The following is a 15,156-nucleotide window of genomic DNA, read 5'->3' as shown; positions in this document are numbered from 1 at the left end:
TCCTTGGGGCCGGCCCCGTGGCCGAGTGATTAAGTTTGCGTGCTCCGCTGCAGGCGGCCCAGTGTTTCATCACTTCGAATCCTGGGCGCGGACGTGGTACCACTCATCAAGCCACGCTGAGGCAGTGTCCCACTGCCACAACTAGAAGGACCCACAACTAAGAACATACAACTATGTACCAGGGGGCTTTGGGGAAAAAAAGGAAATAAATAAAATCTTTAAAAAAAAAAAAAAAGAACCTCCTTGATTAGGATCTCTCTACTTCGGTAAGAATCATTTTTTAATTAACACAAAGAATTACTCTAGATTTTTTTTCTAAGACTACATTCTGGAGCAGACATAGAAATATTTAAGAAGCATAGCACTTATGAAAAAAGGAAAACCAGACAAGACCATGGGAATCAAAATAGGATTATCAGGAGATACAAGCCATAGACAACTTAACTCCATGAAAGTTCTCTGCCTGTCATAGCTGAAAAATACAGAAAGACCAGGACATCATCACTGATGTAATAGGGTCAGACAAAATGACAGTGGCTCTTGCATATGACTCTCACTAGTTTAGACTCCAAATTGGACCATGGTTTCTTTTCTGGACCAGGTGTGGGGCTGACTTACCGAGAGAACCATCATGGACAATAAAACATAGTTGATAAAATGAATATTGCTTTCTGAATAGTAACAGCTAGTAAAACAAAGCTGGCTTCTGAGCCTCACACTAGTCTATTTTCTTGAGTGCTCATGGACAGAATAAGATGACACCCCTTCCATGAAGAGGACGTCTCTCCCTTTCAAAAACTCTGTAGATTTCAAGACTTACCAAGGTCAAGATATATTTCCTGAGTTAGATAGTGCTCTGATACACCTGAAACTCCCCATCAGGAAGGCAGCCCCTGCTCCCACCCTTGAGGGAAGCAGTCTCTCTTTTCCATGTAACTTCTAGCCAGAATTAAAACACTTTATCTCTCATTCAGCTAGCAAATTAAATCCACAACTGTGTTCAATTTAATAATCTTCCTAGGGCATAACCATAATTATTAACATTCCAGGAAAGTTTCCAAGTTGGTCACACCTTTATAAGAGCTGTTTTCTCAGCCAGGAATACCAGTCACATTCCCACTCTGTTTACTTGATTAATTATTTCTAGTCCTTTAAGAACTATCTTTTTTTTTTTTTTTTTAAAGATTTTATTTTTTCCTTTTTCTCCCCAACGCCCCCCGGTACATAGTTGTGTATTCTTCGTTGTGGGTTCTTCTAGTTGTGGCATGTGGGACGCTGCCTCAGCGTGGTCTGATGAGCAGTGCCATGTCCGCGCCCAGGATTCGAACTAACGAAACACTGGGCCGCCAGCAGCGGAGCGCGCGAACTTAACCACTCGGCCACGGGGCCAGCCCCCTTTAAGAACTATCTTAAGAATAACTCCCTTCTCAATCTCAGAACACCACCTCAGATCTTACCACTCTGTATTGTTAACAGTTCGCTTCCTTACACTCCCCCTAGAGACTGTGAGAGAGCATCTGAGTGTCCCTTAACAAGGGATGTTTCACTTCTACAACCCCCAAGCTCAGCATAATGTCTGACAGATGAGATTTGCTCAATAAGTAAAGAACAAGTAAAGAAGACACAGTCTTGTACTTCTTTCATATTTAACTCTCGCCCCCACACTAACTCACATTCAATTAATATTTATTAACACTCAAAATTATTTACCTAAAATGAAAAGGCTAGTCATGAAAACATTTTAACAGAGTACTCATGCAAGACGAAAGCACATTTCTAAGATTCTGGACAAAGTTACAAAAAAGTCACCAGGTGCCAAAAAAAAAAGGTACCAGGTACCATCACAGCTTGCCAACAAAACTAAGTGTTGGTTACAACACTAAAACCTCCTGCCACTTATAAAATGCTTTATATTATAGAGACTAAAAGCAAAGCTAATTTGTTTTCACTTTTGTTTTTTGTTGAGGAAGACTCACCTTGAGCTAACATCTGCTGCCAATCTTCCTCTTTTTTTGTATGTGAGCCGCCACCACAGCATGGCCCCTCACAGAGGAGTAGGTCCACTTAACCACTAGGCCACTGGGGCTGGCCCTAAAGCAAAGCTAATTTTAAAGAATTTTTATGTCTTCCAAGAAAACAGGTTCTCAAATATTACTGAAAGTTAGATTCTAACTTTGGCTAGTGCCCTGATTACTGGAAAAAAAGCTGAAATTAGCATTTTCTAAGAAGCATTGGAAAGATTTATAGTCAAGTTAACAATCACAAAATTAAGTCTTTTGTTTAAGAAAAGTTTATGGGGTCAGCCCGGTTGCACAGCGGTTAAGTGTGCACATTCCGCTTCGGCAGCCTGGGGTTCGCCTGTTCCGATCCCAGGTGCAGACATGGCACCACGTGGCAAGCCATGCTGTGGTAGGCATCCCACATATAAAGTGGAGGAGGATGGGCACAGATGTTAGCTCAGGGCCAGTCTTCCTCAGAAAAAAGAGGATTGGCAGATGTTAGCTCAGGGCTAATGTTCCTTGGGGAAAAGAAAAGTTTATGTTTATGTTTATGTATACATTCAAACTAGGTTAATTACATGACACACACGCATATTAGAAAAAAATCCTATCCATAGTAACACTTACAAGCACATATGATATACAAATATAAGAAAACTTACATCAATACTAACAACATTTTCTTATATAAACAGTTCTCTTACAGACTGGCAATGGGGAGTTGAGGGAGAAAAGCTATCTGCAAAACAGCACTATACTTAAGGTATCTGAGCCAAATGAGAGTATCTCTCGAGAAGGGCATTCAGTTTCCCTGCCTACCGTTCAGTTAGGAAACTATGACAGTGTTGTACACACTGACGACACATATTCTATAAATGGAACTGGGCCCTGGCTTGGGGACAGACAAGATCAAGCAGAACGCCTTAAACAATTGCTGTTTCCCTCATTAGCACCCTTCCAGGCACCTGCTTTAGCAAGCAGTCTCATCTCACTAACAGAGCCAATGCCAAGGTGATGTAGCACAGCCCCCAACCCACCCCACCTCAGTCCCTGAAACTCTCTCAACAGGGAAGGAGAAAACACTTGTGTGATTATCTTTTGAGGAGATTCTGTCATCAATTCGGCAGTGTTAATTAAGTGCCAATAATCACACAATTGGTTTTTTGGCAACAAAAAAAGCAACCTTGTAAATAATGGACAGAGACTACCATAAGTACAATTACTGATGATGCTGTGAGGACCACAAAGAATATTTTCTGCAAACATAACCAACTATGCTTAGGAATTTAAAATACTATCCAGTATATCAGAATATCTATTTAAAGACGTCAATTTCTCTTGTTTCTCAATATATTTTATTTTTAAAATAGAGTCAATAAAAACTCAATTAACCATATGCCCAGAGAGTTAAGCATTGTGGCTAGCAATTTTCTGGCTCACCCCAAATACCTTTTATTTTCAGTCTTTATTATTGAAAATCTTGCTAAAATGTCTGAGCCTATTTTCCTAAGTTCAACTCAGAATTAAACTGAAGAAAAAGAAAGTAAGTGTGCCTCTGCTGGCTGTGGCTGTGGCAGTTCCTTGAAGTCAGGACCTGCACATCGCTTAGCATTACGCCATGGTGGAAGAGACTGGGCTGAAAGTGTAATGACTCAGGATAAATTCTGGGAAGGCTTCACTCTGTTTTCTTTCTTTCTTTCTAAATTGCTGATAGGCTTATGATCTTGTGACCTGCCTATTTTTCTGAAAAAAGGTACAATTCCATGTTGGGGGAGAAATTCCTAATAGAGGGTAGCAACTGCATTGTGCTTAACTCAGGTTTCACTGTGAATTCAAACTGAGGATTCAAATTGAGGTTTTTGAAAAAAGAAGACTGGACAGATCAAACTTAAAATTAAGTGAAAAATAGCAATTTCATGATTGGGTATCACTACCTTAAAGCCATAAGTCAGGTACCACTTGCAAAATTAGACAGACACATACATACACACACACATATATAAACATTCATACACACACAAAAAATTATATAGATATCTGCTATAGGATGTGAAGTCACAAGAAAATGTTACTCACACTCTAACAACAAAAACAAGCCAGACAACCTACAAAATCAGCTTTTTCAGATACAATGTGTGGCATTCAATCAAAAATAAGACACAGAAAACTGTGCTCCATCAAGAGAGGAACCAATCATCAGACCCAAACCCAGGGATGGCCAAGATACTGGAATTATCAGAGAGTTTTAAAATATCTATAATAAATATGTTAAAGGATCTAATGAAAAAGGTGAACAAGTTTGAGCAGATGGGGAATTTCAATAGAGAGTTGGAAACAGAAAGAGACAAATGAAAATGCTAGAAATGAAAAATGCAGTATCAGAGAAGAAAATTATCGATAGTTCATAAGCCAGGCTATGCTAATCAGAAGACAATACTCAGCAGAAGGAAGAATCAGAGAACTTGAAGTTAGGTCAAAAGAAATTAATGGAACTGAAACACGAAGAGAAAAAAACGTGGGAAAAAAATCAAACAGAACCTTAAAAGATCTCTGACAATATCAAACAGCCTAGTGCACATGTGATCAGAGTCTCAAAAGGACTGGAGCAAGAGAATGGGGCAGAAGGGATGTGAGGAGAGAGAATGGCTGCGAATCTTCCAAAACTGATACATCAACCCACAGATCCAAGAAGTTAGCTAACTCCAAGCAGGATAAATACATAGAAAATCACACCAAGACACATCATAGTCAAATGCTGAAAACAAGAGACAGAGAAAATCTTGAAAAAAGGAGGGGGGCAGCACAGTGCCTATAGGAAAACAATGATTAAATGACAGCCGACTTCTCTACATTACACAGAAGAGCACTAACTGATCGAAAGCAAAATGAACTTCTCTAGAAGTCAGCTAAATGGTCATAAACAGGATAGCTGGGCCTTTCAAAGGGGGGAGTTTAGTTTTATTAAGTCTGATTACAGAGACTTATTTTTTCCTAAATTAGAATCTCAAGGCAGGGGCTGGCCCCATGGCTGAGTGGTTAAGTTCGCGCGCTCTGCTGCAGGTGCCCAGTGTTTCGTCGGTTCAAATCCTGGGGGCAGACATGGCACTGCTCATCGAAGCATGCTGAGGCAGCGTCCCACATGCCACAACTAGAAGGACCCACAACTAAGAATATAAAACTACGTAACGGGGGGCTTTGGGGACAAAAAGGAAAAAAAAATAAAATCTTAAAAAAAAAAAAGAATCTCAAGGCATTTTTCCAGATATTAAAAGAGTAATTTATCTGTGTGTTGAAACATTTTTAAAAATCCTTTAAAAGTCACTTCTGGAAAATAACTTTTTTCTTAGATGACACAAGTGGAAAATGAGTTAAAGAGGAATGACATTTTAAAAAACCAAGCTCCAAGAAAGGCCTGATTTAAACTGAGCCAAGGGTTTGCAATTCACTTAATATAAGGACAATATTTTTTGAAGTGTTTGAGAAATAACTGTTTATATCTCTTATTCTGTAATTTAGGGATATGTGATTATTCATACAGTGGAACAAGTTCAACCTCAGTTGAAAAGAATGAACTTGAAGGTAAATCAAGTACTAGTAATAAGACAGCAAAGCACAAGATCGGATTAGCCCAAATATTTAAATACAAAAAGAAGCATTTTCATATCCAGTCATGGGAGCAGTTGTTACCTCCCCGTCCACACCCCAAACGCCCTAGAAGAATTACACACACACACATCCACTAACCCCCAATGGACCAGTCAGATAATACCTAACTTAGGGGGAACCAATCCACAGGCTCATAAGCTAGGCTGTGCCAGACGGACACTCCATTGACCAAAAGATACAAAGATTCTAGCTATATGATGCTAGTCACTCAAGCTAAAAGATCAAACATCAAGCAGTACCATAACTGGGGTGGCCATTTTTGGCCCTGTGCAATCTACACAAGTAGGCCAAGAAAGCAAGTCTATAAACAGAAGAATAAAAATGGAGCACATCCATAGAGAAAAGCAGTAAGGAAAAGCTATGCAGCTTCCTGAGAGATGGAGGGAGGGGAGGCTTAGTTTCCTGGCTTGGTAAGGCCAGGCTGAACTTGATTTTCCGGCACTCACATATCTACAAAACTGTCTGTTAAATACTCTCCACCTATTCCCTTTAACTTCTATTTCTTAAACTACATGATATCTAAAAATAAGATTATTTACTCTAAAAACCCAACTAAACCACTGAAATTCAAGTAGAAGCTCAGCAAATTAAAGCAGAAGAAGCCAAAGAGAGAAAGAGAAAATCTTTTTCTCAAATTTTACTCAGGTAGAACATTTCATTTAAACAATAAACTTTTTGGGGCCAGCCCAGCGGCACAGCGGTTGGGTGCGTGGACTCCACTTGGGCGGCCCAGGGTTCACATGTTTGGATCCCGAGCACAGACCTACACACCTCTCATCAAGCCATGCTATGGTGGCATCCTGCATGCAAAATAGAGGAACGTTGCCACATAGTTTAGCTCAGGGCCAATCTTCCTCACCAAAAATAAATAAATTAATAAACAAACAAAATAAAATTTTGATTAGGAATGTAAGGAGATGGAAGAAGTTCTAAAAACTAAGTCTTTATTGATCAGATAATTTCAGAATTACAATCTTCTCTCTTGATTGTTTAGCAGGAATGCATAACCTGGGGTCCAACTTATTTTCACTCCAATCAAAAAGCAGCTCCCAAAGATTCAAGACAGAAAGCTTATCTACTGAAATAAGATTATAAGTCTAAATTTTTCATTTTTGTTATTTTCTCTCCCCAGGCCTTTCCTTTGGCCGTGGCTCCATCTTCTTTTCCCTTGAAAAAGTGATCCAGGGGGCTGGCCTGGTGGCACACCAGTTAAGTGCACACATTCCGCTTCGGCGGCCTGGGGTTCACTGGTTCGGATCCCAGGTGCAGACATGGCACCGCTTAGGACGTCATGCTGTGGCAGGTGTCCCACATATAAAGTAGAGGAAGATGGGCATGCATGTTAGCCCAGGGCCAGTCTTCCTCAGCAAAAAGAGGAGGATTGGCAGCAGTTAGCTCAGGGCTAGTCTTCCTCACAAAAAAAAAAAAGAAAGAAAAAGTGATCCAGAGGCAACTTCAGATCTGCCTCTCTACTATCATTTGGATACTCTGAAAGAGCCCTGTAATAATCCTCAAACAAGAGGAGATAACTTACTGGAAGATCTGATGCCTGACCTGTTGTACAGAATGCAAATTCCAGAGTTTGAAAGATGTAACTCCAAAAGGATTTCACAAAACATATCCAAGTGATGTATCTAAGTATATGTGCAATGCGATTCAAAATATTAAAGCTGTTGTATAAAATAAATAAGCAAGTTAAAACCATAGTGACTGCTGCACCACCCTGACTCAGCTGAGCGATCCTATCAAGCCACTATCTGTAGAGGAGAAGGAGCAGACCAACATGCTGCCATGCACTCCAGCAAAGAATTCTCACAATGACATCGCCTTTAAAACGGAAGATCAGTTTTAAAACCCATTTTCAAATGATTGTGTTGTTGGGATATTTCTGGTATTTAACTCTTATCTTCTCTACTGTAGAAAAAGTGGGTCTAGGGGCCGGCCCCATGGCCGAGTGGTTAAGTTCGGGAGCTCTGCTTCGGCGGCCCAGGGTTTCGACAGTTCGGATTCTGGGCAGAGACACGGCACCGCTCGTCAGGCCACACTGAGGCGGCATCCCACATGCCACAACTGGAAGGACCCACAACTGAAAATGCACAACTGTGTACCGGGGGGCTTTGGGGGAAAAAAGGAAAAATAAAATCTTTAAAAACATAGAAAAATAAAATAAAAAGAGGGTCTAATTTTAACTGCTTAGGCACCTCCATTCCTCCCAAATGGAGATAATAAAGTTTATATATGCATTCCATTTTGAAAGGTCATGTCTTAGAAAATGATGATAAACTATTATTTTCAAATGCAAAATTGTAATTACTACTACTGATACTTCTGTAACATGTTGATCTGCTGATCATGGCTTATTTTTATGGAAGGGGGGAACTAAACCAAAACATTATAAAGTGTTAACTAAACGTTCATAATTTTTCACACCTGAGATGGAGAAGAGCTATGCCCAGGGAATATGAGAAGGAATGGTAACTATTTCAAAATACTGCTGAAAAGCAACAAAAATAAGCAGACTCCCTATCCATCTCTGGTAGTTTCAAGTTCAATAACCACAGAGAGACTCTGAAGTCTGACTATCCATTTAAAGAAATTCTTCAATATTAAAGTTATGTGAAGTCCTATGGAGTGTATATGCTACATTGTACAACTTTATTTTCTCTCTAGCTGCTCATTTAAATAAAGAGAAAGGGGCACTTAAACAATGCTAAGTGATTTCAAATTCTCTGATCAAATCATATATATATCATATATGATATGTAACAGTCCACTTACCATGAAAATCTGCACCCAACTTCTTAGAAGCCATTTAGAACCTGAAAAACAAAAAAATATTTCTTAGGCACATGATGCCTTGAGAGGATATAAACAAATCATCATAAGAAAACTGAGACTAAAAATAAGAAACCAGAGACTATAAGGTTCCAGGACTGACATACTCCTCAAACTTCTCAGTCCCAAAGTCTCAAGAAAGAAGCAGAAATGGGAAGAATTTAGTCTTCCAGAGAAAAATTAAACATTTCTGAAATCTGCACATTCTGAAAAGAAAATATTAGAAAAATAGCATACTAGCCATTGACCAATTTACATGCAAACTATCAAGAGGAAAAAATTACTAAGCACATATCAACCTGATATAAACTACAAATATGTCAATAATAGACTAAGAAAAATATTCCATTTTATTCATTAAGCAAATATAGACCTTTTATTGACAATTAACTATAACTGTTAACCAGAATATTTCCTCCTCACATCATGCTGTAACTCTTAAGACTGAAATTTCTGAAGTAGGGAATGAACGACATACAACCTTTTGTATTATTTTATCTTTTTTATTTTTATTTATTTATTTATTTTTTTTTTGCTGAGGAAGATTAGCCCTGAGCTAACATCCATTGCCAATCCCCCTGTTTTTTGCTTGAGGAAGATTAGCCCCAAGCTAACATCTGTGCCAGTCTTCCTCCAATCTAGATGTGAGTTGCCACCACAGCATGGCTGACAAGTGGTATAGGCCCACACCTGGAATCTGAACCAACAAACCTGGGCTACCAAAGCAGAGCATGTCGAAATTAACCACTCTGCCACAGGGCTAGCCCTTGCACTGTTTCAACTTCGTATAGAATTCCAAACAATGAAGGGGGGAAAATCCCATAAAACCGCACATCTAGCTTAATATTATCTTTGCACTTTCAGCCCCTATAAAAGTAGGTACAAAGTCCTTTCTTGCACAAATAATCTTGAGCTCTTCAATCTAAAAATTTATCTCCTTTGATATGGTGTTTATACTTTTAACTTATCTAAGACATAAACAGGAAAAAAATTAAGGTTAACTATATGAATTTATGGTATGGTGTCTATTAGCCTGCATTACAATACAATGCAAGGCATCATACTGAAAATGATCTATTTTCCAGTGAAAGTTAGAAGTAAAAGGTGAGTGTACTGCACCTTCCTGTGAAGATTACTCAAAACAATTTAAATCTGCACACAATTTTTCTAAAGAAACTGACAAGCTTATTTTAAAATTTACACGGAGGGGCCAGCCCTGTGGCCAAGTGGTTAAGTTCGCACTCTGCTTCGGCAGCCCATGGTTTTGCAGGTTCGGATCCTGGGCACAGACATTGCACTGCTCATCAAGCCATGCTGAGGTGGCGTCCCACATGCCACAACTAGAAGGATCCACAACTAAAAATATATACAACTATGAACCAGGGGGCTTTAGGGAGAAGAAGAAAAAATAAAATCTTTAAAAAAAAATTTACATGGAAAGGCAAAGGTAACATTCTAGTTAGTGGGGAGTTAAAATTATAAAGTATATGGATTATCAATTTTCAAAGAACCAACAAACCATACTGAAAATTATTTAACCTTTTTATATGTGCAGAAGACACTCCACAGGCTCTTACAGGCTTCAGGCTCATCATAATGTACATAAACCACAACAAACAGTGAGATTTTCAAAGCCAGAAGCAAGATTCTTGGCAGCCTCAACCTTCCTACATAGGCACATACCAGAAATGTGTTTTTCTAAATCTCTGTTGGGAAAGAAGCATATCTAGGCATCCAGCAATGAGAGCGGTGAATATGCTCACAGACAAGTACAGGAAATGAGTATTGTCATCTCCATGTCCCTAATATTTAGTGATATTGTGGGGTATCACCTATTTGAAGAAGCAGCTGTTTTTGAGAGGTAAATGGCTTGGGAGAGGCCGCTTGAGCCTCTGATTTAATAAATAATTTTGCAAACAATCCCCAGAACAAGCTAACATCAGGAATGTTTTAAAGAAGTTCCACCAAATTTAAATGGATTCTTAATGGCTTTTTTAAAAAGGCTCAACCAAAAGACAACCCACAGAAGGGGAGAAAATATTTGCAAATCATATGTCTGATAAGGGACTTGTATCTAGAACACATAAATAACTCTACAACTCAATAATAAAAGGACAAATAACCCGATTAGAAAAAGGGCAAAAGGACGTGAATAATCAATTCTCCAAAGAAGATATACAAATAACCAAGAAGCACAAAAGATGTTCAACACCATTACAAAATCATTAGTCAGAGAAATGCAAATCAGAAAGTCCCCTCCCTACCCATGTGAAAGTACGCATATTATCTGCAACAAAGCAAAATTTCTATTAAACAAAGAATAGTAAGGGAAAATTAAAATACAGTAATACAGTACCCCTTATTACTAAATAAAAGGATGTAGATTCTTTAAAATTATGCCTCAATAAAGCTGATAAAATGTAGATTATCTAAGGCTTTTCTTTAAATATTAAAATGGTTCACTGAATGCAACTCCTACTATATTTTCCACAAACCTTAAGAATATAAGAAATCCATATTTGGTCACTTACAGGAAAGATTTTTCAAATGTCTGCTATGCAGTAAAACTTCACTGTCCCTCAAGGATCAAAGGCATTTTAACACCTACCTAGGGTCAACTTTTCTTCCTGGAACATCTGCGCAAAAGCAAGCGATATATATAAGCTTCCTCATAAACTTCCTATATTTTATTTAATTATAACCATTTATTTTATAATACCTTCCTATAATCTAAATGTTCAATTGTGGAAAAATGATTAAATAAATTATGAAAAATTCAAAAGATAAGTTGTGATGGCAAAAGAGCATATAATTAATGGGAAACAAGTACAAGTATTAAAATGTCTTCACGAGGGGCTGGCCCAGTGGCACAGTGGTTAAGCACGCACGTTCCGCTTCAACGGCCCAGGGTTCGCCGGTTCGGATCCCGGATGAGGACATGGCACTGCTTGGCAAGCCATGCTGTGGTAGGCATCCCACGTATAAAGTAGAGGAAGATGGGCATGGATGTGAGCTCAGGGCCAGTCTTCCTCAGCAAAAAGAGGGTTGGCAGATGTTAGCTCAGTGCTAATCTTCCTCCAAAAAAAATAAAATAAATAAAATGTCTTCACAAGTTGGACTGAATTATTCTATGTAAAAAAAAAGTGCACAAAAAAATACATTTGCCCCAATGTAAAACTATAAATGCTCACAGGGGGGAAAAAAACTTAATAAGCAATCATAAATTTCCACTAAAATAAATATAAATGCTTCTATTAAAGTAAAAGTATCAAGCAGAAATAACAACACACATTCTTAATTCATAAACTTTTACACTAATAAAATGTTGAACTCCCCAAAGCAACTATGAATTTAACAGCAATGTTCTGTTTTGCCAGTTCAGTGCCACTTCAGTTCAAATGCTACAGGAAGAAAACCTGATAACTTAAAACTTGAACCAATGATCAAAAACATCTAAGAACTACAAGAGATGGGGAAATAGGTAACAAGAAGAGAAGTGCAGGGAGGGGAGGAGGAGCTAGAGTGCAGGCGATAGAAGAGATGGGGTAAGGAATGGAAAAAGGGAAAGGTGAGGAGGGTAGGAGGGAGGAGGGGCAGCTGACCAGAAGGCAAACAAACATCCTGGCAAGGCCCAGGCCCTTTCCCAGGGGAAGAGAAAGCCCGAGGGCAATTATATTAATGTTCTCGTTTTCTTTCTTCCTTTTCTCATATCATTAAATTACTATTACATGAAATTACACTCTGCAAACAACTTCCCAAAACACAACAGCAATTTCATATCTCAGTAAGCTCTCAAAGTCACACACAAACTACAACAAGAACTGCAATCAGGAATTTCCCAAGATACAAATTAATCCAGGAAACTCTCCAACTTAGAGAAAAATATGACTTTGGGAATCATCAAATTTCAAGTCTGAAAACAAAGTTAACACCCATAAAACTAGCACTCATACCGACATACATATCACAAAAATCACACATTTAACTGCTATTAATATGTCAATACGAGGATGTACTACATTCATGAGAAAAAGCTTTCTTCTCTCTCAGGTCTCAGAAACATTCTGGAGCCCCAGTGCCTTCATCAGTAAAATAAGAGTGGTAGACTGAATAATCAGCCAACACTCAACATACCATAAATCTAGAATGGTAGAATAAAATGAAGGAAAAATATTCAAGTTTCCAAATTAAATATTCAGTATTCAGGATAAGTGATATCATCATTTACTATACTCAGTAACTTTTTAAAGATGTCTTTACTGGCAAAATAAAAAGCTAGCAACCATACGTTAATACTCTCTGCTTTTTAAAATTTTAGTGATCCATGAAACCCAGAAGTCTGGAAACCATTTTCCTTTACATAGATCATTTATTTACATACACACATACATACATTATTTACATATAAAATAATAACCTCAAATGGGTGTGATCATGAAAAAACATACTTTTGCATATTGCCTGAGATGCAGCGAGAGCTCAAGCAAGGTTGGTGAAACGAATATAACCTGCAAGAGTAAACCATTGTCTAATACTCTAACTACCTATACACAATAGGATACCTATACACAACATGTAGATTTTTATTTGAACATGACAATAACGCAATCTTATTTTTTGTGAGTGAAGAACATGGCTGTGAACATTGAATTGAGCTTATGAGACCTTACTTTCAGTCTCTTCAAGTCTGAGACACAGCCAGAGACATTATTTTCAGGATCTAGCACCATCCACAAGCTCTGTATTTGCAAAACTAAGCCTCCTTATTATTGGTTCCTGCATATCAGCATATTTGAGCGAAGATGGAAGGCCAAGAACAGAGGTCAGCAGCGCGCTGATTCATACTGAAGATCATTTCAATAGCCGCAGTGAGCTTTTCTTCATCCATTAATTTCTTCTTTCAATTCTGCTGGAATACTGCTTGTTCAGTCAGATTTTTCCTGAGGACCACTGTTTCATGAGGAACTAAAAAGGAAAATCTAAATTTGAGTCACTAACCTGCAGAAACTAGATCTAACTGGCTCTGCCATTTTGGAAAACAGGGGAGTATGTCAATATGGATATGGACACAAGGGTAAGACATAGTCTTATAATAGTGGTTATATTTGGGTGACAGGTTTACAGGTAGGGCTTTTGGTTTCTTCTTTTATGCTATTTGCTTTCCAGGCTTTCTATATCGAGAACATATTTATCTATCGATAGACACACATACACATACTTTGTAACTAGGGGAAAAAAGTCCAGTGAGCAAGAGGGAAAAAAAAAACCCAGATACCTACAGCAGAACTAAAACGAACACAATATGTAACTAATGAAAGACTGCGACCTCAAAGAAAGCAAAAAGAATAAATCGGTGTTTCTAAACCACTAAGAATACCTAGAAACACACACATGGTTCTAGGTTACAGACTTCATGGAAGTGGAGTAGGTGTTTTACTTCACTGCGATAAAGAGTGCAATCCACAATGAAGAGCCCCAAATAACATAGCATCACCACTCACACAGCAAAAACTATAGGAAATAGAAGTAGGCAGACATACATAATTAGGAAGATATATCTAATTTATATTATTATGTCAAAAGCACCTTGAAAGCAGAATATACCTTTTAAAAGACCCACAGCAAAAATTTAAGTGAGTATTAGGCCACAAAGAAAATCCCAATAAATTTCCAAAATCAGAAGTAGCACAGTCAATGGTCAAAAGGCAAAAAAAAATTAGAAATTAATTACATCAGAAAATGAAGAATTACTACCTGAATTTCTAAATGGTCTCTTACAGAACTCATGGATCAAAGAGGAAACCAAAAATAAAACTGCAGAAGATAATGAAAATGAAAATACTGTATTTGAGAATCTATAATATACTACTAAAGCAGTACTCAGGAAAATTCACAGCACATAGTACTCAGAGGAAAATTCAAGCACAAGGACTTAGAATAAGAATAACCACCTTCAAAACACAAGAATGGAAACAATAAAGATATAAACGGGGCCAGCCACGGGGCCAAGTGGTTAAGTTCACGCACTCTGCTGCAGCAACCCAGGGTTTTGCCGGTTCGGATCCTGGGCGCGGACATGGCACCACTCGTCAGACCACACTGATGTGGTGCCCCACATGCCACAGCTAGAAGGACCTGCAACTAAGATATACAACTGTGTACCGGGGGGATTTGGGGAGATAAGTGCAGGAAAAAAAAAAAAGATTGGCAACAGTTGTTAGCTCAGGTGCCAATCTTTAAAAAAAAAAAAAGATATAAACAGAAAATAATAAATTGAAAATTAGAAAAATATAAAAAAAGACAAAATCGTTCCATTCACAACAACATGGATGGCCCTTGAGGGTATTATGTTAAGCAAAACAAGTCAGAGAAAGACAAACACTGTATGATTTCACTCACATGTGGAAGATAAACTAACACATGGACAAAGAGAACAGATTAGTGGTTACCAGAGGGGAAGTGGGTTGGGGGGTGGACATAAGGGGTAAAGGGGCACATTTATATGATGACTGACAATAATGTACAACTGAAACTTCACAATGTTACAAACTATTATGACCTCAATAAAATGAAATAAAAATAAATCAGAAAAATAGATCAACTAATAAATAAATCCAAGAGCAGATAAACCATCCAGCTAACTTAAAAAAAAGAG

The 15,156-nt window shown here is 38.1% G+C and overlaps 1 protein-coding gene across 6 annotated transcripts in view; it reads right to left on the bottom strand.

Annotated features, from left to right (window-relative positions):
- UBAP1 (ubiquitin associated protein 1) overlaps window positions 1-15,156 on the bottom strand; it is a 57,206-nt gene that overhangs the window by 15,848 nt on the left and 26,202 nt on the right. For all 6 annotated transcript variants that reach the window (XM_008530976.2, XM_070590292.1, XM_070590293.1 and 3 more), the window contains one exon: window positions 8,445-8,485. In XM_008530976.2, the coding sequence (XP_008529198.1) occupies window positions 8,445-8,478 (34 nt within the window). In that variant the 5' untranslated portion in view covers window positions 8,479-8,485. The remainder of the gene's footprint in view (window positions 1-8,444; window positions 8,486-15,156) is intronic.

Source organism: Equus przewalskii, chromosome 22 (assembly GCF_037783145.1).
Source record: "Equus przewalskii isolate Varuska chromosome 22, EquPr2, whole genome shotgun sequence".
NCBI lineage: Eukaryota > Metazoa > Chordata > Mammalia > Perissodactyla > Equidae > Equus > Equus przewalskii.
This window is presented reverse-complemented; position numbering and strand designations above follow the sequence as displayed.